Source organism: Arachis duranensis, chromosome 9 (assembly GCF_000817695.3).
Source record: "Arachis duranensis cultivar V14167 chromosome 9, aradu.V14167.gnm2.J7QH, whole genome shotgun sequence".
NCBI lineage: Eukaryota > Viridiplantae > Streptophyta > Magnoliopsida > Fabales > Fabaceae > Arachis > Arachis duranensis.
Window position 1 is genome coordinate 15976037 of NC_029780.3, and position 21126 is coordinate 15997162.

At 30.7% G+C, this 21126-nt stretch overlaps 1 protein-coding gene across 2 annotated transcripts; it reads right to left on the bottom strand.

The window, feature by feature from the left end:
- Window positions 1-2164: 2164 nt before the first annotated feature.
- LOC107464911 (probable beta-D-xylosidase 2) lies at window positions 2165-13793 on the bottom strand. 2 transcript variants are annotated; one of them, XM_016083878.3, is made up of 7 exons: window positions 13333-13793; window positions 9143-9421; window positions 8062-8231; window positions 7885-7982; window positions 6893-7243; window positions 3553-3966; window positions 2165-3097 (listed from the first exon to the last, which is right to left on the bottom strand). In XM_016083878.3, the coding sequence occupies exons 1-7, from the start codon at window positions 13735-13737 to the stop codon at window positions 2490-2492; spliced, it is 2325 nt and encodes a 774-aa protein (XP_015939364.1). In that variant the 5' UTR covers window positions 13738-13793; the 3' UTR covers window positions 2165-2489. The 2 variants fall into 2 exon arrangements, with proteins under 2 accessions (XP_015939364.1, XP_052109532.1); XM_052253572.1 differs by having other exon boundaries at window positions 9143-9417; window positions 13329-13793.
- Window positions 13794-21126: the final 7333 nt, after the last annotated feature.

Below are 21126 nucleotides of genomic sequence, written 5' to 3' on the forward strand. Positions count from 1 at the left end.
TAAACACAACAAAAAGCAGCTGAATAGGTATGTGAGCCGCTAGTTAAAGTAGTGACAGAATAAGGAGGTTTCCTCACAAATTAGTAGCAACATGAAATAAGTGAAAAAAGTCTATCAGTTGTTAAGCAGTCACTAATTCCTCACTGAATAAGCTTTTGATTAGTGACTCAATTGTGATCCGTTACTTCTAACATTTTTTCAGTTAGCTTTGGATTTGTTATAACTCTGCGACGGATTTTTAACGAGACTAGCGAGTAATTTGCTACAAAATAAGTAGGATATAGCTTTCACGACAATATTGCCGTTGCCAAGTCGCTCGCTAAATTAAACTTGTAACAACTTAGCGACAAATATATTTCGCCCCCTAATCAGTGACTTGAAATCAACTAACGAAGTGTGTCAGTTGTTAAACGGTAGCAAATTTCTCGCTATTTAGGTCCTAGGCACTCAATATCCGTATTTCCACTTTAGCAACGAATTAGCAAGGAACACTTCCCTAGCTGAATGATTTATCTGTTGCGACAAGTTAGCGACGACTGTTTTCTATCGCTACCCTAATTTTAAATTCTTACAATATTATGCAACAAATTAGTGAGAAATTAGTTGCTCGCTAAAAAAAACTTTGGTAACAAATTAGTTAATAATTTGTCATGCATTTCAAGTTTTTGTGACGGAATAGCTAGTAATATTGTTTCTCACTGATTAGCCTTTTCGCACAAAGTTTATTTAGCAATGAACTAATGTGTGAACTGTTTCTCGCTAATTGTATATCAAACACTTGCGACGGAATAATGACAATAATATCCTCACTATTTTACTTTTATTCGATTGAACTCCTAAATGACTGATTTGCTAGAATATTGTCACTTGCTAATTAATTTGTGACAAATTAGCAAGAAAAATTTTCCCGCTCTTTTATTAGCTACAAAAGTCAATTTGCGAGAAACAAACTTACTCGTAAATCTCTCACTAATCAGTCGCTTTTCTCAAGTTTGGGTATTTTGTGACCGCTCATTAATTTTGTCATTAGTGCGTTACTAATTTAGTGACGAATTAGTGACAAAAAATATTTTTTGCAAAAATTCGTCGTTAATTTATCAAATTCTTATAATGTTGACCCAATTTGTATGATTTGTAAGCCAAAAATTAAAAACTTTATATGTGTCACAGGTCTAAAACTAAAATAACCTAAAATTTGCAACAAAATTCATACGTAATCTACTCGTTTTTAGTAGTCATGATATACTTAAGTTATACGCAAAATAAGATAACAACTAATGAAAAATGAGCAAGTTAACGGAATCTATTATTATATTACTATTTGACTTCTATTCATAAATCGCTACAGAAATAAGTTACTAGATAATTAGTCACGAACTAGTTTAGATGAAAAAAAATACTTCCGATCAATTATTTAAAAAATTAAAAGATGATATAGGTCTAATCATGAAACCATTTTTTTAATTTAAACTAATAAGAATAAGCAGATGAATAATTATATCTTCAACATATTCTTTTAAGTATAATTTTTTTTGCTTGAACATTTTGTATAATTTTTTTTATTTTATGCTAAAGTTCTTTTTATTTTAAGGTTTAATAATGATCAAATTCTAAATTTTTTGTGAGTTATACAAATTATAATATCATGTTATAAAATTATTATTTTTAAAAATTTAAATTGATAAAATGAGATATGAATCATATATGTAACAATGCAAAAGAATTTTTGTTCTTTCTCTTTTTTTTTGTTTGGCATTATAGAATTTTATAATGCTAAACATATCATTGAAGAATTTTTGTAACATATGCATATATTGCACTTTTATGTATTGACGAGTACGGAAAATACTCATTTATTAGGATAGATAAACTATACAAAATGCATTCGAATAATTTTGTCGTTGATAAAAATACATTTAAAATTTTTTATTAATAATTTTTTTAAATAATTTAAAAATGCGATACAAATATCTAACAATAAATATATATTTTTTTAAAAATATTTTAGAGATTAAATTTTTATACAATTTTTTGCAAGTAAAATTAAAAAAAAAAGATATTTTTATTTTTAGAATTTAGTAAGTTTTCGTTGATTATATATATATTATTTATTTTTGAAGGTGTCATTGGTTGTTTCATGATATATATAGATATATAAAGCCAATTCTTACTATCAATCTTGCAATAATGATGAAATAAACTATAAGTGATTACAATCAGCGTACAACTAATAAGAACACAAATCAGACCACATGAAGTGGTCAACATATATGGCAAATAAATTTGGGAGTAGAGAACAATACATTTGCTTGATCCCTTCTCCAAAAATTGCAATAAACCCTAATACTTTATTCCCCAATGCTTAATGAATCAATCTAAAGTAGTATCCAATTCCAATCCCTTAGCTAGCTTCTTCTTATCCATAACATATGAGCAAATTGATGGTTATAATACACTTACATGAAGATTATGGAAAAAATTCTTGTTTCTTAGGACTTGATAATCCCAAGTGTTTGTGCTTGTACGGACAATGAATGTTTAACATCACCAATGTGAAGATTATGCACCCCCATTGGAATTCTCCTTGTCCCAGACCTATCAACCACACTCAAAAGCTTGCAAACATGAATATTAATCTTGACTCGCTGCTGCGACTTAGCAGGAACATGGACCTTCTCAAACGCCACCAACTGCTTGTGCGGCGCCCAATGGCCGTTACCGGCTGGGGGCGCCGAGAACACTAAGAGCGTGTGAGAGCCATCTTTGGAGCCAACATTCTTGACATCAATGTGGAGGCTAACTGAGAGCTTTCCGCATCGTGCATGTGTCACTCTAATTGCTTTGTTAGAGATGTTTGTGGTATTTCCATGGCGGTGGCCATGAACGGGAACTGAGACCGTCTTTGGCGCGCTAGCGAGAGTGTGAAGAAAGTGAGAGTAGGATAATCCGTAACCAAAAGGGTACACAACTGGACCGTTGTAAAATCGATAGGTTCTTCCAGGGTACCCTTTGCTTCGTCTTGGACGCATTGCCATATCTGTCATTGCTAAGCTCTTAAGGTACTCTTCTGGATACCATGTCATTGGAAGCTTGCCTCCTGAACAAATTCAACCACTCATATGTTATTTAACTCTATATACATACATATATTATTTAATTTATTTTTAATGTTCATTTTATATTAGTGACTAATTTTTAATATATACGTGCTATGATTGTTAATAATTTTAGATATTTATTAATGTTGAACATAATGTAACAATGAGCCGTTCACATATAAATAAATAAATAAAAATACTGTGTGAACATAAAAAGTTAATTATTATGTATCTAATATAATTTAATTTATTTTTAATATATATTTTATATCGTGTATTTTATATTGTTACCTTCTTTCTGCATAAGTAATAGGGAGACTTTAGCATGAATTATCATGTCATCATATTTTCAACATAAGTATAAGAAACTCAGTAACCATGGGCAATTAGAGTATTGCATAAAGGAATGAAAACAAAAGAAATTTTAATTTTCTTTTTGGTGTTTTTTAGATACCTGGGTTGGCAGCACCAAACAAGATATCTGCAATGGCTGCACCACCAGCTTGGCCCGGATACCCAGCCCACAATATACCCGCAATTTTCGGATCATTCTTAGCAAAAGTTACATCAACAGGCCCACCAGACATCAAGACCAAAATTGTTGGGCCTCTTGAAGCTGCTGCAACCTTTGAGACAAGCTCTTGTTGATGCCCAGGAAGAAGTAGGTCAGCTCTGTCAACAGTTTCAGCTTCAATAGACTGGTCAAGGCCCATTACTAGAACCGTTGCATCTGCTTGACGGGCAGCGTTTAGTGCTGACCCAAACTGCTTGTCATTGGAACAAGCAACATTTGTACAACCAGGCTCATGAATAGTCTTGGCGTATCTTCCTATTCCTTGCAAGGGACTTGTGTACTCACAACCAATACCTAAATAAATAACATGGTAAGCAAACGGTTGAATAGTATTTGGAAGAAAAACAGACACTAAAGAGATTATGATGGAGAGACACAGATCGAAAGATAGAGATTGAAATAAGTTTTAGTATTGTGTTTGGTGTAAAATGAAAGACAGTAATTGAAATAAGAATAAAATTCTAATTTAATTTGTACAAAGAATAAAATTAAAATTAATTAATTAAAATTAAAGTATTTTAAATATAAAATATTATTTTTAATTTTTATCTCTAAAAATTTCAATTTTTATGTCTCCACTCTTTAGAGGTATTAAACTGAAATTTTGAAGATAAAAATTAAAATTTTAATACTTGAATCAGTAAACATAATATTAAATTTTATTCTCTCAATTCTCATCCCAATATTTTAAAACAAATCATCTGCCGGTAAAATGAGAGTATGTTTAGTTTGCATTTCGATATGTGTGCAGAAATAGAAACTGGCATACAAACTGGTTTTGTTTTAGAGATACTAGCAGGACCAATTTTTTTTTTTCTAATACGCATGAAATTTCAACATTTTGTATTTTTTTTTCTTTTGAGATTATGAAAATTGGTTTAGTCATTGAACATGTGAAACTAGATATTCAAAGATTTAGATATTTAATCGGAATTATACTGATATTCATATATAAAATATGCTTTTTAGGGAAATGTTTTTCTTTTTAATTTTTTTTTAACATATTTTCACAGGAAAAATATATTGATTCAACTAGTTTATTGATTTTTTATCGTTCATCATTAACACCAATTTTTTTTACTAGAACAAAACTAATCAGTGATCAATTCCAAATTAATTCGGTTGACCTAATTGATCTAATCCAATTTTCAGAACATTTGTTCTTATTTTATCTTTTATATTCTTTTATATATTATCTAAAGTTAATCTTAGGGTAACAAATGATGGATGGACTTTTCTTTTGTCATATATAATACACACAGCCATTCACATACACCATATTATAAGTTCTTTTTTCACTACTTGGAAATATGAACAAAGAAAAGAAGAGGATATACTCAAAGGGTGGTGCTATGGTGCTGATAGTAATTTTTTTCAATACATGATAAAATGAAGTGGCAAGAAGTAATGGTGGACGCGTGGTTCACCTGTAGCCACAATTGGGGACAACAGCTGATGCACAATAGATGGGTCACAATCATCCATCAGTTGGAAAAAAAGAGTTAGTGAGGTTTGCAGGATAAATTAATGCATCATTGAAAAATTAATTGATGGTTAAAGGAGATAATCTCTTGTGTCCTTTTTTGGGTATAGCCATACTGAACCAAGAAATGCTCTTTTAAACATATCACTCAAATTGGGCCATGAATATAAAGTTCACAAGGAGAATAAGTAATGATAAATATAATAATAATGATAATAATAATAATAATAATAATCTTACATATATATATAAAAGACAACTACGAATTTATTTATAAACCCTAAATACAAATTTTATTTTAATAAATACATTAAAAATTAAAATACATTAAAAAATTTTAATATATGAATTAAAAAAAATTTAGTTATAACATTTTTAACTTTTAATGATTCATTAATTACTTTGTATTTACTGCGGTCTTCAAATTTTTTATAAAAAATAAAAAATCAAAATCATCAAATTACAAAATACTAACAATAATTACTTTTCCTTTTTAATTCTTGAATATAATTTTATTTTACTTAAGATAGTATATTTAATACAAAAAAAATAAAGCATATCAGATAATAATATTTTAATTTTGAATATTGCATTGTTATTGTCCATGCTAATAATGATATTTTTTATTTTTAGATTTTAATTTTTCATGTTAATAAAGAATTAATTTATATTCAGGAATTAAAACATTATTATTTGGTATGCTTTATTTTTTTGTATTAAATATACTATCTTAAGTAAAGTAAAATTATGTTCAAGAATTAAAAAGAAAAAATAATTATTGTTAGTATTTTGTAATTTGATGATTTTGATTTTTTATTTTTTATAAAAAATTTGAAGACCGCAGTAAATACAAAGTAATTAATGAATCATTAAAAGTTAAAAAAATAGTAAATTTATGAGAAAATAAAACTAAAATATATATATTGGATTTAAAAATAACGATAATTTATGTTAATAAATTGATTGGAGACTAAAACTATACGAATGTCTTAAATAGAAATTAGTTTCATATATGTCCTAAATAGATCTATATAAATCGAATCAGGTAAACTCAATTTTTAGGTATTTACATATAAATTGAATTTCGATTTATTATGTACAATATATATATAATAAATTGAATACATACATAATAAATTAATATAAATTAAAATAAAAAATTTGTTATAACTAAATTTTTCTTTTAATTCATATATTAAAATTTTTTAATGTATTTTAATTTTTAATGTATTTATTAAAATAAAATTTGTATTTAGGGTTTATAAATAAATTCGTAGTTGTCTTTTATATATATATGTAAGATTATTATTATTATTATTATTATCATTATTATTATTATTATCATTACTTATTCTCCTTGTGAACTTTATATTCATAGCCCAATTTGAGTGTTATGTTCAAAAGAGTATTTGTTGGTCCAGTTAGTATGGCCATACCCAAAAAAAGACACGAGAGATTATCTCTCTTAACCATTAATTAATTTTTCAATGATGCATTAATTTATCCTGCAAACCTCACCAACTATTTTTTTCCAACTGACGGATGATTGTGACCCATCTGTTGTGTATCAGCTGTTGTCCCCAATTATAGCTACAGGTGAACCACACGTCCACCGTTCCTTCTTGCCACTTCATTTCATCATATATTGAAAAAGATTACTATCAGCACCGTAGCACTACCCATACTCAAATTGTGTTAGACGTTTTCATTTCTTAAAGGAATAGGAGATGGGATTACCAGCATAGTTACCAATCATGGTAACAGTGACATTAGAGTTGGGTCCAATGACAGCAACAGTTTGATGACGCCTTGGAGAGAGGGGCAAGGAGGGACCACGGTTCTTGAGTAGCACAATCCCTTGTCTCGCTGCTTCAACTGCAAGCTCTTTGTGAGCTGCTGTGCACACATCTCTCGGACCCAACTTCCCATATGGCTGCGCTGATGCCTCCCCATCGAACATTCCTAGCCTCATCTGTACTGTTATTGTGTTCGCCAATGCGCCGTTAACGTCACCTTCCGTTACTAACCCTTTTTCCAATGCGTTCTTTGTGTGTACTGCTAGAAATGGCCCACAATCTAGATCCAACCCTGTAACATTATCAAAACAAAACAACCCTATTATCTATCTCACTTTTTGTATACGCATCCATTATTATTTGTTACACGATAACGACGAAATGCCTTGAATCTGCCACTCAACGATTTTTCTATTTACTTAACTTACCTATGCATGCCATTTTTTGGTTGTATTATAGTCATTTCTTATTGTCCGAGAAAATAATTTTGTATGAAAATAATATTATGAATTATTAGATAGTTTAGTTAAAATTTAGAATAAGCGATAAATACGTCCTTGATTTTTTTATCTCGAAGACAAATAAGTTATGGATGAATTAAAAATATAAAAACGTCCATTATTTTCTAAAATAAGAGACATTTAAATTTATTTAGAGAACTGATTTGTCTTTATATATTTTAGACGAAAAAATTAAATATCTTATATTTTAAAAGATCAGAGACGTTTTTATATTTTTAATTAGTCAAAATATTTTTTAATTAAAAAATTAAGAACTTATTTATGTTTTTTTCAAATAATATGTTATTTTTATAGAGACACTTTTATTTAACCAAATATATTTATATAAAGATGTTTTAATAAAAGTAAAATATATAGTTAGTTTTTACTTTGAGGAGTTTAATCCATGAAAATTGAATTGAATTTGACTAACCTGCCTTGATGGCATCTGCAGCAGCTTCTTCTGGTGTTGACGTATAATGCTGATTGGTATAAAACACCCCGACAGAGTCACAATCTGATACAATGTACCTAACCATAACGAAGCAAAACACAGTTAATTAACCTCTATTAGAGCCTAAATTAAGCATTGATTTTGATGCTAGCTTACCCATTTAGACGCCATTGGCCACGAACTCTTCCTTTTAAGAGGTTGGGATCAGCACAAGTAGGAACACCATTCACCTGATTGTATGAACACATAACACTTGCCACTTTGCCTTCCTTCACACACATCCTGAATGGCACATCGAATGTGTCCTCTATATCCTGCTTGCTAACCTGCGCATTATCACCCACATTTTAATTCTGACAACATATAACCAATGAACGTTTATTTTCGTTTTTTTTTTGAAATTATATTTTAATTCGATTATGATTTTCTGGTTTTCGTAAAAAAAAAAAAAAACGAAATACTGACAATTCAAGCATACTACACAAATTGATGTGACTAGAGTTGATTTTGACACAAAGGCAAGTTGAATAATAACTGATTTCGTTACGTCGCATAATTGCCTACCAAGTAATCATCATGAAACTCATAATGAATAAAGGATTAGATCGTAAGTTAGCTGGAAAAAAAAAAGAGACAATATTGTTAGATGTCCAATCATTTGAGTCATTTCCTATCTGTAAAGCAGAACTACAAAGGAGAAAAAAAGGTGGAAAAATGGAAAATTGCTGTAAATATTCTAATGACAAGAAAAGTGATTAAAAATAAGTTTTAAGTTATATTAATGAAGTAAAAATATTCTTTTTTTTGCAGATTCAATATTGTGCATTTATGTTACTAAAATTAAAATATTAAGCCTGATATCGTACACATATGTTCTTTTAGGTTAGTTTTTGTACACTCTTTATAAGTATGCGTAGTTTGTAAATAATAAATAACATTTTATTTAATTTGCATGGCAGATTGAGAATAGCTAGTTTAATGATTATGAAAAATGTTAAGTAAATACAAAAAATTAATTCCAAAGCAATCATCATATATTTGTAAATATATACGTGTGTTATTTCCTTTCACATATTCTCTACAAAAATTTTGTATTTAATATATATTTTATATAAAGTTTATTATTTTATTTTGGCAGTGGTCCAGACGAGAAGGAAGAATGATATGAAGATCCCGAAAATTCCTAAATGGCAATAATGATTTGCACTTATAGCATTAAATAAGATAGGATATGTACCTGTGCGTTAAAGTGAAAGCGATCAATGCCGTTCCAATTATCCAAGTCATAAGCCGTGAAGTGTTTGCAAGAAGCAGCAACCTTCAACCGGTTACCGCTTGTTCCCTGTAGGCCCCGGATGTAGTTGACGGCATATGTACCGGCTAGAATAGGGTCCTCACCGGGAGTCTCCTGTCCGCGGCCCCACCTAGGGTCCCTGAATATGTTGACGTTTGGACTCCAATATGTGAGGCCCGCCATGCCCCCGTTGTACATTGCTCTTGCTTCGTCGGAGACTACCTGTGCACATCATTGCCACTGCCACACGTTACTATAACTAAATTCGGATGTGTCCATATAAAGAAGAAACAAAGTGTAGAAACTTAAGTGGCGTTGAGTGAAGATAATAGTTAAGCATATTTGTTGAATTATTTAATAATTTTTTATTATTAATTTTATATAATATTATTAACTGCATTTGAACTTTTACCAAAAGAAACAAATATGGCAATAAATAAATAATTTTACTGATAAAATATTATAAATATAACTATTGTTGAAGTTAATATTAGTTTTTTTCTTAAAAATGACATTTTTTATTTTTCATTATTACAGGTATAAAAAAATTAAAATATATAAACTGAAAAATATTTAAAAAAATTATTGTTAGAATAATAAATATTATTAATGTTTAAATATTTTTATCTAAAATGAATTTCAATAAAAATATTTATAAAGAATAAAATAATATTAAATTAAATATATAAGAAAAAAAATTACCACGAGTAACAAGTTTTAAAGTTTTAGTGTTCTGGTTCCACAAAACAATAATCACTAGATTAGAAAAGAGGTTAATTTCATTCATTGGCAAAGCAGACAAAAAAATTTAAGAAAAATTTTGTGTTTTTGTTTATTTAGTTCATATTTGAGAATAATTTTTGGTGTCAAAATTATTTTTTTTAAATGTATTTTATTGTGTGTGTATATATATATATTCTATTTTCTATTATATAACAGAAATATGTGAGTATTTTAACATCTAAATTATTTTTTAAAATTCTTTTATTATGTATAATTTAAAAAATAAAATATTTTTTATTTATTAAGTTGATTAAATTTAAATTTATTATTACCATATTTTATAAAAAATATGAATTATTAGCTATTTTGTAAATGTCTAAATAATATTTTATTGTTTTAAGAGTGTTATTTTAAAATTAAAGTGTAGCAAGATGTGGATAAACCCTTAAACTCTAGTCACAAAAAAAAAAAAATCCTTAAACTCTATAATTTTAAATCAGTCTCTTCAATCCTCCATTTGATAAAGAATGAAAGCACTTTGAACTTTGAAGAGATGCATAATCGCCTACTATATAAGTATATATAATGAGAAAAGAACAAAGATTATTCGAACTCAGATACTCGTGTGTGTAGTTGAATTAAAAAAATGACTAATCAATTGGATAAACAATACCATATGTAACATCACTACTATTAATTGTATTATAAAATATACGGAGGGCCATGCTCTCATTGTCGAAATAAAGCTCGACCCCTGCATCTAATATGACTGTTTTCGAAAATGAATAAAATACTCTTTTAATTTTTGGATTAAATCTTAGACTTTTTTAACTTTAAAATGTCTTATTTTTATTATAAAAATATTTTAAATGAATTTAATATTATTCGATTATTAAATATGGGTGAAATAGTTGACATCTTTAATAGTATATAGTTAAGCAAATATTCTAATATATTTATCGTCATTCCGCCTATATATATTAGCCTAATTCTCAATTTACTCATTCAACAAGTAAATTCTAATATATACCTTTAATTTGATGTAAACATTATTAGTTTTTCTTATCTATAAAATAACAACATTAAAATAATCACATATTAATAGAAGAGATCCATTAATTAATAATATTGTTAGTACGCATATACTAAAAATAAAATCTTTTAAATATTAAAAAAATTAAAATTTGACCAAAATATTACGAATTAAGACAATATTTTCTGTTTATTCAACAACCAGCTAAACTAAGAAAACATTGCAAGATTGAATGTAAAATTGTTATGATAAAAAGGAAAATATTTAAAAAAAAATATTAATTGATTAGAAAAAAAGTTAGTTTCTAATATTTTTTAGTTGTCATCAAAATCGTACTCATTACTTAATTATTATAAAATTTCTCAAAATTGATTAAATTGTTAGTGGCTTGATGCATGATATGTGCGGTTGATTATGAAAGCCCGCGAGGGAACATGGCAGGGACAATAGCATGCAAGTTGAGAAGTGAACCAATCACGCACAGGGAGGCTTTTAAAATATAGCCAAAAAATGAAAAAAAAAATTAAATACCATTCTATTAATTGTTGATAGAAATGCATTAATAATCTACCGTAGCTTACAAGAATCATGCCCTATAAACTAGTCATTATTTTCTTTTCTTAAATCTTGTACATTCATTTTAAGAATTTTGGCAATGAATATTCTAAAGGTGCACATGAAAGAACTAAAGGCGAAAATTTATGTAGAAAAGTTAAAAAAAAAAAGATTTCAATGCTTTAAAAGATTTGGAAGTTTAAAATTTTTTTCTTCTAGTAATTTTAACGAATGCCAATGTTACCAAACCCCTAATTTCAATTTGAAAATTATAAGATTCTCTGTTTTAACAGTAATGTAAGTCATTTCCAATTCTGAAATTTCACCTAAACACAATTATGTAAACGACTTTTACTTTATTTCTTTTTAAATAATTACACAAGACAACTACGTAAAAACAAAAGAGATATAATAAATATTATATACACTTTTTTTCATAATTATTCTGTATAGTTGTTTAATATCGTATTATTGAAACACAATATTTAATTTTCTGGACAGTGTAAGGAAGCACCCTTATAAAGGCAGTGCCTTAAAAGTTAAAATAAAGAAAGAGAGTACCACTTCATTGGATTATATATTCTGAAAAGCTTTAATTTCTTCCATAGGGTTATGCGTGCACTCTATATTTTAGTAGCATTAATTTGCCCCACAATCTTGTTGAGCATAAAAGTCAAGGAAATAACAACAAATTATTAAAACCAAATGACACAATTATAAAACCTTTTTAAGAGTTGTAAGAGTTATATTTAGTAAATCAAAAATAAAATATTTTTTAATAAGTATAAGTTACAATAAATTACATTGTTAAAATTTGTTTTAATATTTAAACTTGTTTTAATAGATATAAATGTAATAAAATATAAGAATAAATGTAGATATTCATCCATATATAAAGTTTTACTAAGGACGGTTTGACAAAGCTTTAGCTTATTAAAAAAAATATATTTTAAATTATAACAGTTTTGTTTGTAAATCAAAATAAAAGTAATTTTAATAAGTAAAAGCTATTGAAATTATGTTTGATAAAATTTCTTTTAATATTTTATCATTTAACATGACTTTAATATACATAAAAATAAGAGTAAGAATAAATATAGATATTTGTTAATTTATAATTATATTAGATTTTTGAAAAAACAAATTAACTTTGAAAAGCATTTTCATAAGTTACTTTCAAAAGTTTTCTTAACTCTTCAAACCTAAAAGTATAAACAAACACATGGTCCTTTATACATGTTAAACATAATTTTATTCACATTGTGACTTTATATTGCATAATAATTGAATAGCTATGATTGATCTAGTGATAAAAGGATAGTAGGCAATTTAAATGATTGTCTATAAGTTTAAACTTAAACATTGATATCATATCTTTAAAAAATTTACACCCTAATTTAGCATTTAAAATTACTTTACACTCTGAATCAAACTTCTATAATTTTCTATTTACTTAGAGGACCAAGTTACAGTGCAATTTATAACGATAATGAAGAATGACAAGATGATGATTTGTGTGAATTCATTATTGGCAAAGTTATCTCACTAAATACATAATCACTTGTAATTTCTAAGTTATTTTAGAACTCTGATTGAATGAATCAAAGTCAATATGGTTTCAATATTTGTAAGTGGGTGATGTAATAATATTAAATCGGATAAATTTTAATTCTATATACATTAGAATTAAGATCAAACAAGTCTAATTTAATTTCAAAAGTTATTTAGGTAAAAAAATGTCTCATATTTATAAACTTGTAATGACTTCAATATAATTTCTTTTTTTTTCTAAATTAAATGTTAAGCAAGAAAGTAAACTCACCCGTCCAATTTCTTCCCATAATGATGCATTGAAAGATGCAGCAGTGGTAATGACTTGAGGGAAGCTAGTGGCAGCAGGGAATGGGCCACCAAACTTTGTTCCGGGGCCCACATTGGAGACGCCGTGAAGCGCCTCCGACCACCACTCATACCCTTTGATCCCCAGCCTTGGAACTGCAGCAGCATTGTTCACTAACAGAGTCACCTTCTCTTGTAGTGTTAGCCTCCCGATTAGGTCCTTCACCCTCACCCTTATTGGCAGGGAAACTTTGCAAAATGGCAAGTTTTTTGTGGCCCTGTCCTTTGGGTCGCAGGCGAACGGGTCGCGCGTTTCGCCAAGACCCAATAGGACGAGGACGAGGAGAAAGAAGACGGGGACGGTGGAGGGTGAGAAAATGGAGGCCATTTGAGAAGATAAAGAGAGGGAAAAAAATGGATGATAATGTGTGAGAATGTAATAGGCTTTGGTGGTTTTTAGCAGTTATGGAATGGAGGGAAGGAAATATATAGGGAAAGTTGACCGTGTTTTTTTTTTCCAATTATTATACATAAATAAGTATAAGTCTAATATATCTATCTCATTACTCAATAAAAGTGAATATTTAAACGACTATATTATATTATATTATATTATGTATACATTAAAATTAATTATTAAAATTAGTTATTAGTATAAAATATATATTAAAATATAAATATATATTAAAAATAAATTAAATTATATATATATTTATACACAAATATATTAATGATTAATTTTAGTGTATGAATAATATTTTTATTTTTAAGAGAAGTATAAAGCATAAGAGTAATCTTTCGTGAAAGAGGAAAAACTAAATGTAAATGGTTATATTTTACAACAATAATTAACATTAAAATAGAAAATCACATTTTTCTTTTTAAATGTTTATGTGAGGAGATTTGGATTCTTTAAAGTTTGAATTTTATTTTAGATAGTAAAGTGTGATCTCTCATTATTTATTTTATAGGTAGAATCAAAAATAAATATAAAAAAAAATTATACAAAAGTAAAAGATCATACTTTATTCTTTAAAATAAAATTCAAATTTTAAAAAATCCAAATCTATGTTAGGAGGCTCTTTAAAATTTCAGTCGTTCAAACTTTATAAAAGTTAACAATTATAATGTAAGTATTTCTTTAGATAATGTGTAAATTTACATGTAATGTACTCCAATAAATTCTACTATTGGTTTTTGTTGACATGTAATAGACAGAGCTATCCAATTAATTAGTTGGCCCTTTGATGATTGGATTTTTCTTAAGAAATGATGTTTTCATGCATTAACTATTGTGCATATTGTTTTGTACGATTTTTTTTTTTTTTTGAAACATAGGAAGCTCAACATATTAAAGTGGAGCATAAAATAAAGAAGAAGATACACAACAAGCTACCAACTAAATCAATACCTAACACCCCAGACCTAACAACAGCCTCCCCCAGAATCATCACCACGCCATTCTGTATAGCTCATCACCGTCTTTGTGTGGATTACCTCCAGGCTTGCTCTTGTATTCTTAAAGATTTCGTGCATTTCGTTCCAACCAGATGTTCCAAATAACTGCAAAGAACACTGTCATCCACATCTTCTGCCCTTGTTGTCTATTATGCAAGCCATGCCAGCTTTCAAACATTTCCTTAATGGTTCCAGGGATCACCCACTCTCTACCTAGTGACCTCAACCACTGACACCACACCTGCCAAGCTACCTCACACCTGAGGAATAAATGCTCAGCAGATTCTAATTCCTTAGTACACATTACACACAAACTATCTCCCAGAATGTTGACTCCTATTTTACCCAGCCGCTCCTTGGTGTTAACTCGATCAACTAGCACAAACCACCCAAATAGCTCAATCCTCGGAGGAACAAAACCTTTCCAAACAGAGCTCGTGAAGCTATAACTCGTTATTTCAGTCGAAAGAGTCTCCGCTTGTATAGCCTGTATCACAGAACGAGTAGAAAAAACACCTTTATTGTCAAACTTCCACACCACGCTGTCCTCCCGACCTGATGACAACCTCACTGGCCTTAACCTCTCATGCAGCTGATTGACAAGTTCTAGCTCCCATTGGAACAACTCCCTCCTCCATTGGAAATTCCAAATCCAATCAAGCCCATCCCAAAAGCCACAGTCCCCAATTAGAAGTCCTTGCTGGCTTGAGATAGAGTATAGTCTCGGATAACTCCCTTTGAGAACACCCCCTTGAATCCAGTTATCTTCCCAAAATCGGGTTTGCATACCATTACCTATTTCCATTGCCAGGCCACTTACCATTTTATCCCGAATCCGCGGTTCTTTTATATTTAGCTGACAAATGTCCCTCCAAGGCCCTCCTTTTACTTGTAAAGGCTGAGTTGCCAACATTACATTCGGGTTCAACTTGTTACACGAACAAACAATCTTCTTCCACAGCGGGCAATCCTCCTTTGAAAACCGCCACCACCACTTAAACAGGAGCGCTGTGTTCCTTAGCATTGCATCACCAACCCCCAAGCCCCCACCTTTTTTGGAGCCTGTACTAGCTCCCACTTAACCATAGGTATACCAGAGTTACCATTCTCCTTACACCACATAAAGTTCCGTTGTAGAGTGATCAGCTTGTCCGCCACAGCTTTCGGCATCTTGTACAGACTAAGATAATATATGGGAAGACTATTCAGTACCGACTTGATAAGGACCAGCTTCCCTGATTTATTCAACACCTTCGCTTTCCACAAGCTAAGCTTCTGTTCCACCTTATCAATGATTGGTTTCCAAGTCTTTACCAGCCGCGGATTTGCACCTAAAGAAATTCCCAAGTATCTTACCGGTAGAGCAGCTTGCTGGCATCCCAGTATTCCACATGCCTGATCAATCCATCTTTGCTCACAGTTCACCGATATCAGATTCGATTTTTCAAAATTGATGCTCAGCCCCGACATCAACTCAAAGCACCGCAACAGTCTCTTATAGTTAACAATTGTTTCAGTCTCCGGCGGGCAGAACAAGATAGTGTCATCCGCAAACTGTAAGTGTGACAGTTCAATATGATCTCCCCCTACCAGCAGTGGAGCAATGCGTCCGTTCCTGACAGCTTCCCCCAACATCCGATGCAAAACATCAACCACTAAAACGAACAGCAGTGGAGAGAGCGGGTCCCCTTGTCTTAGTCCCCTCTCCATCTTGAATGGCTTAGACGGTGACCCATTCACCAAGACTGCCATGGTAGCCGTAGTAACACCCTCCTTCACCCAACTCCTCCATCTTTGGCCAAAGCCCATTTTCTGGAGCACAATATCAACAAAACTCCAGCTGCCACGATCCACTGAGATTCAGCCCTTGTCGCTTCGATTCGTCCCTCCCCTTGAAAAATTTCACAAGTTAAAAAAGTTCTCGGCTCGAGGCCATAAATATTCCCCAGGAGAAGCCGGGGTTTTTCGAGGCAGGCCAAGGCCCGTGAAACGGAGACCGGGCAACGACCCCCCGGGCTAGGCATAGACCCGGCCTGCACGGGCACCTGCCCAGGTTATGAGCAATGTCAGGGGTTAGTAATTTTTGTGATTGTTAGTCATCAATTAGTTATCAATAATGATTTGATAGTGTGAGATTACATCAATTGGCCATTCAATGGTGAGAGATCACTCACTTTTTTTTTTATGGTTAAGTGCTGGCCACAAAATAAAAAAATTGCTGGCTTCCTAGACTTTCTCTTTTTTAATAATATAAAAGATAATTTTTTCTTATTTCTCTTAGTTTTTTATTAATTATTTTTAATATCAAAAGTAGAAAATGTACAAAAAAGATATATACAAAAGTGGTACAAATATCATTAATTAATCTCATTATGTCAAGGAAAAGAAAATAAAAAATAAAAAATGTTTCAAGGTAACAATGAAGCAAGTTTGCTGGTGAAATTTTCAATAGGAAGTTACCAAGTTGGTGACTAACAGAAAGATGGTAACCAATTTTAATTAACAACCGGTGGTACAATATTAGAATCTACCTGCTGCATGTACTTTTTGAAATATGTTATTACTTGATCAATGAGTGTTTTCACCAAGCGAATCATATAGCAAATTCACAACGGTGGGGTCTTACCAACAAATATATCTTGTTTTACTCTGTTTCTCAACACAGAAATATTTAATAACAAAAATTTTTTTACCAAAAATAATCGTAATTTATTTTATTTAATATTTAATAATAAAATTAATAAATATTAAATAAAATAAATTTAATTTTTTATCTTTTTAATATTACTTTTTTTAACAATAAAATGTTAAACCCCTCATGTTAAATACTTAAATTAAATATAGGACAAAGTACTAAAATAAATTGTTTGCACATGAATATTAACGGATGACAACTTTTAAAGATTATATACATAAATACAATTTTTATATTATTGTAGAGGTTCAGCGAATTAAAAACACACGTAAACTGCTAAAGCAGTATAACAGTTTACATCTAAACACAATAACAAAAAATTGTGACACCCTTCTAACGATTTCTTCAAAAACATAAAAAATGTATAAATTGTCAGAGGAATATACACAAATACAAAAATACAATTTGGATATGTAATTTTTAAAAATTGTATTTTAATAATATTAAATTACATACAATTTATTTTGGTTTCTTGCTCTTAAATATATATATATCCAAAAACAATTTTATCTCTCGTTATAACAATTTTTTTAATAAAACAGAGGAGTTGCAGAGCACTAGTGCTGAAAGCATTAGTGTAACACTTTTGATTGGATGGATGGGCATTAGTGATACTGTTATCAGGGGGTGGTTGGTCCTACTTTTCAGACATTAATAATTCATGCATATGGAGTTATATGTTAGATAGATGCTATTGACTTTTAATTTCCTTGTGGTAACAATCTCTAGAGTATAACTAGGGCAATAAAATGATTAGGTGGTTCCAGAAGAATTGAAAAATTATAGCTTTTAAGTTTAAAGAAATTATGAAGCAACTGCATTTATATCACCTAATGTCTAGAGCTTATGGCAACTTGCAAGTGTGGTTAAATTATTTTTATATAAAATGATAAATTTGAAGCAACACATATTATTGAAAAGATGATGAAATTTCATCTCAAATAATTTAAAAATATGAGAAAAAAACAAAGTATTCAATCATAAAAAATAGTAAATAAATAAAAAATACACATTAAAAATAATAAAAGTTCTAAACAAAAATTAATGCGATTATCAAGAATTGTTTAAGTATGAATGATTATATTACAAACATGATATTAGCTCACCAAATATTAGCATAAGTGAAGAGAACCCAATTAATAAAAATAAAAATGGAAAATAAATCAGGAGACCTTCGATAGTTGAGTTCAAAAAGTCAAAAATCAGAAAGAAGTCCCAATGGATGGAGGACTACATTGTGGGATGAGGAACACATCACCACAAATCATGACCCCTGCTAACGGAGCAAAATAATTACATGAGATTGTTGTATTGAGAGGAAAGTGACCATAATGCAGTAGAGAAAATTATAAAAGATATTTTTCTTGGAATTAAACCCTGACCCGAATAGGGTATTGTTCTTTTCCTTTGTTCATCAATTACATCACTATTTACCTCACTATTCTATTGAATTGTAGAGTCTAAAATTCTAGTGCAACATTTCGTGCTCTCGTTGAGAGAGAAATGGTCATTTCTACAGAACTCAATCATCAAGCGGAAGTTGCTACTCTTCAGCGTAGCTACGTTGAAGTAGTGAGTCAATTCTCCGACACCAATAGACGCATGAACGGCTTTGAGAATTTGCTGTAGGAGATTTGAGGACTTCTTAAAGAAGCCTTGAAGATGAAAAAAATCGCCGACGAACCTGATAAAGGCAACTCCCTGCAGGACTTTTGCATTAAGGGTTCAAACGTGTTCCACACGAAGTTCCAAAGCTTTAAGGTTGAGTTACCCATCTTTGATGGTAATCGAGCAGAGGAATATGTTTTCAAGGCCAAGAAATACTTTAAATGGTACTCTGTACTAACTGACATGCGAATACGTATGCTTTAATTTCATTTATTGGAATCTGCCTGCTTATGGTATTGCTGGATGATTAACAATAATATTAGCTATACATAGGAAACATTTTTAGATGCCTTGTTAGTGAGATTTGCCTAAAATCAATTTTACGACCCCAAGGCAGCAATTAAAGAGCTCAAACAAACCTCCATCATAGCCGAATATCAAAGCGAGTTTGAGGAATTATCAAACCAAGTCACTGGGTTGAATGAGGAGTGGCTGTTTTTTTTATTTGTGGCTGGACTATAGGACCACCTAAAATGTGAATTATTGCTGGCAAAACCAACAACCTATGTTGCCACTGCTGCTCTGGCTCGGTTACATGAGCAGAAGCACTCAACTACTAATCCAAACCATCGGAAGACCCCAACTATGACCCAAATCCTAGCCTAGAACACCACAACACATAACCAATCCTTCAATTGCACCACTCCACCCAAGCCTAGCTTCGCTATAGTTCCCTTAAACTCAGTAAATTGAAGCCCCAACAACTAGTCATTATACCAATCAGAAACCACCCCTTAAGAAACTTTTAACTTCAGAAATCAACTTAAAAAGAGAGAAATGATTATGTTACTATTGCAAGGATAAATGGTCCCCTGGTTACAGATGCAAACATCTTGCTATTTGTTGATTAGAAATGAAAAAATGCAAGAGATCTTTAAAGACCCCGAGCTTGGGGTGATTCAAACCATGGGAGCCGATAACCTAGTGGTTGTGGATACAGTGCAGCTTGAAATCAGTTTCAAAGCGATGGCGGGGCAGTATCAACCCACGACATTCAGATAGAAGGGCAGTTATATAGGGAAGTCGGTGATGGTCTTAATTGATGGGAGAAGTTCATGTAACTTTGTCAAGGCAAGTATTACAGAGAAGCTAGAAATTTAGGTGAAACAAACCACACCATTACAGGTGTTGGTGGAAACAGAGATGTGATAAGATGCAAAGCATATTGTGAAGAGGTTCCGTTAGTAATGCAAGGTTATCAATTCATGGTAAGCACATTTATCTTGGACCTACAAGGAACTGACATTGTATTGGGCGTGCAGTGGCTGATGTGCCTCGGTTACATCACCACCCATTATGCCCTTTTCACAATGGAATTTATGGTTAATGGGTTGCCGGTGAAGTTACAAGGGGAGAGATTGCTGCAATTCGAAGCTCTTAGTAATAGGATACTGCAGAAGATGGTTTTAAGTGAGGTGGTCACGACCCTATACCACTTGAATTTGTTGGGGAACAGTGAGAATTCAAAGGTACTAGAAGTTTCAAGTAAGTTGCAGCAAGTTCTTGACCACCACGGTGCTGTGTTTGAGGAATTAAGTCAACTGCCACCCACAGAAAAACTGATCACAACATTCACCTTGCACCAGGGTTGTCACTTATAAGTGTGATTCCTTACAAGTAACCCCATTTTCAGAAAACAGAGATGGAGCGATTAGTCCAAGAGATGTTGGAAGCAGGAATTATTAGAGAAAACAAGAGTGCATTCTCTAGTTCGATCCTTTTGGTGAAAGAGTAGGATAGGAGTTGGCGGTTTTGTGTTGATTATAGAGAGTTGTAAGAATCTAATTTTTAGTAAATTGACTTTTTCTGGGTATTTTTTTAACTTATTCTATAAAATCCTGAACCACGGCCTAATAACTATTAGTGAGGCAGGTCCAATGGTAAAAGAAAAAGAAAATAAATTAAAAAATGGTAATTAATAGGTCAAACTTGACTTTAGGAGGGTAATTAATTTCT

What these genes read in the sequence shown, in the direction of transcription:
- LOC107464911 (XM_016083878.3), bottom strand. Translation starts at nt 13,737, where the DNA reads ATGGCCTCCATTTTCTCACCCTCCACCGTCCCCGTCTTCTTTCTCCTC. An exon ending in GCTTTCACTTTAACGCACAG is followed by an intron (nt 8,232 to 9,142) that starts GTACATATCCTA and finishes GATAATGCGCAG; the next exon opens with GTTAGCAAGCAGGATATAGA. An exon ending in CATGATTGGTAACTATGCTG is followed by an intron (nt 3,967 to 6,892) that starts GTAATCCCATCT and finishes TTATTTATTTAG; the next exon opens with GTATTGGTTGTGAGTACACA.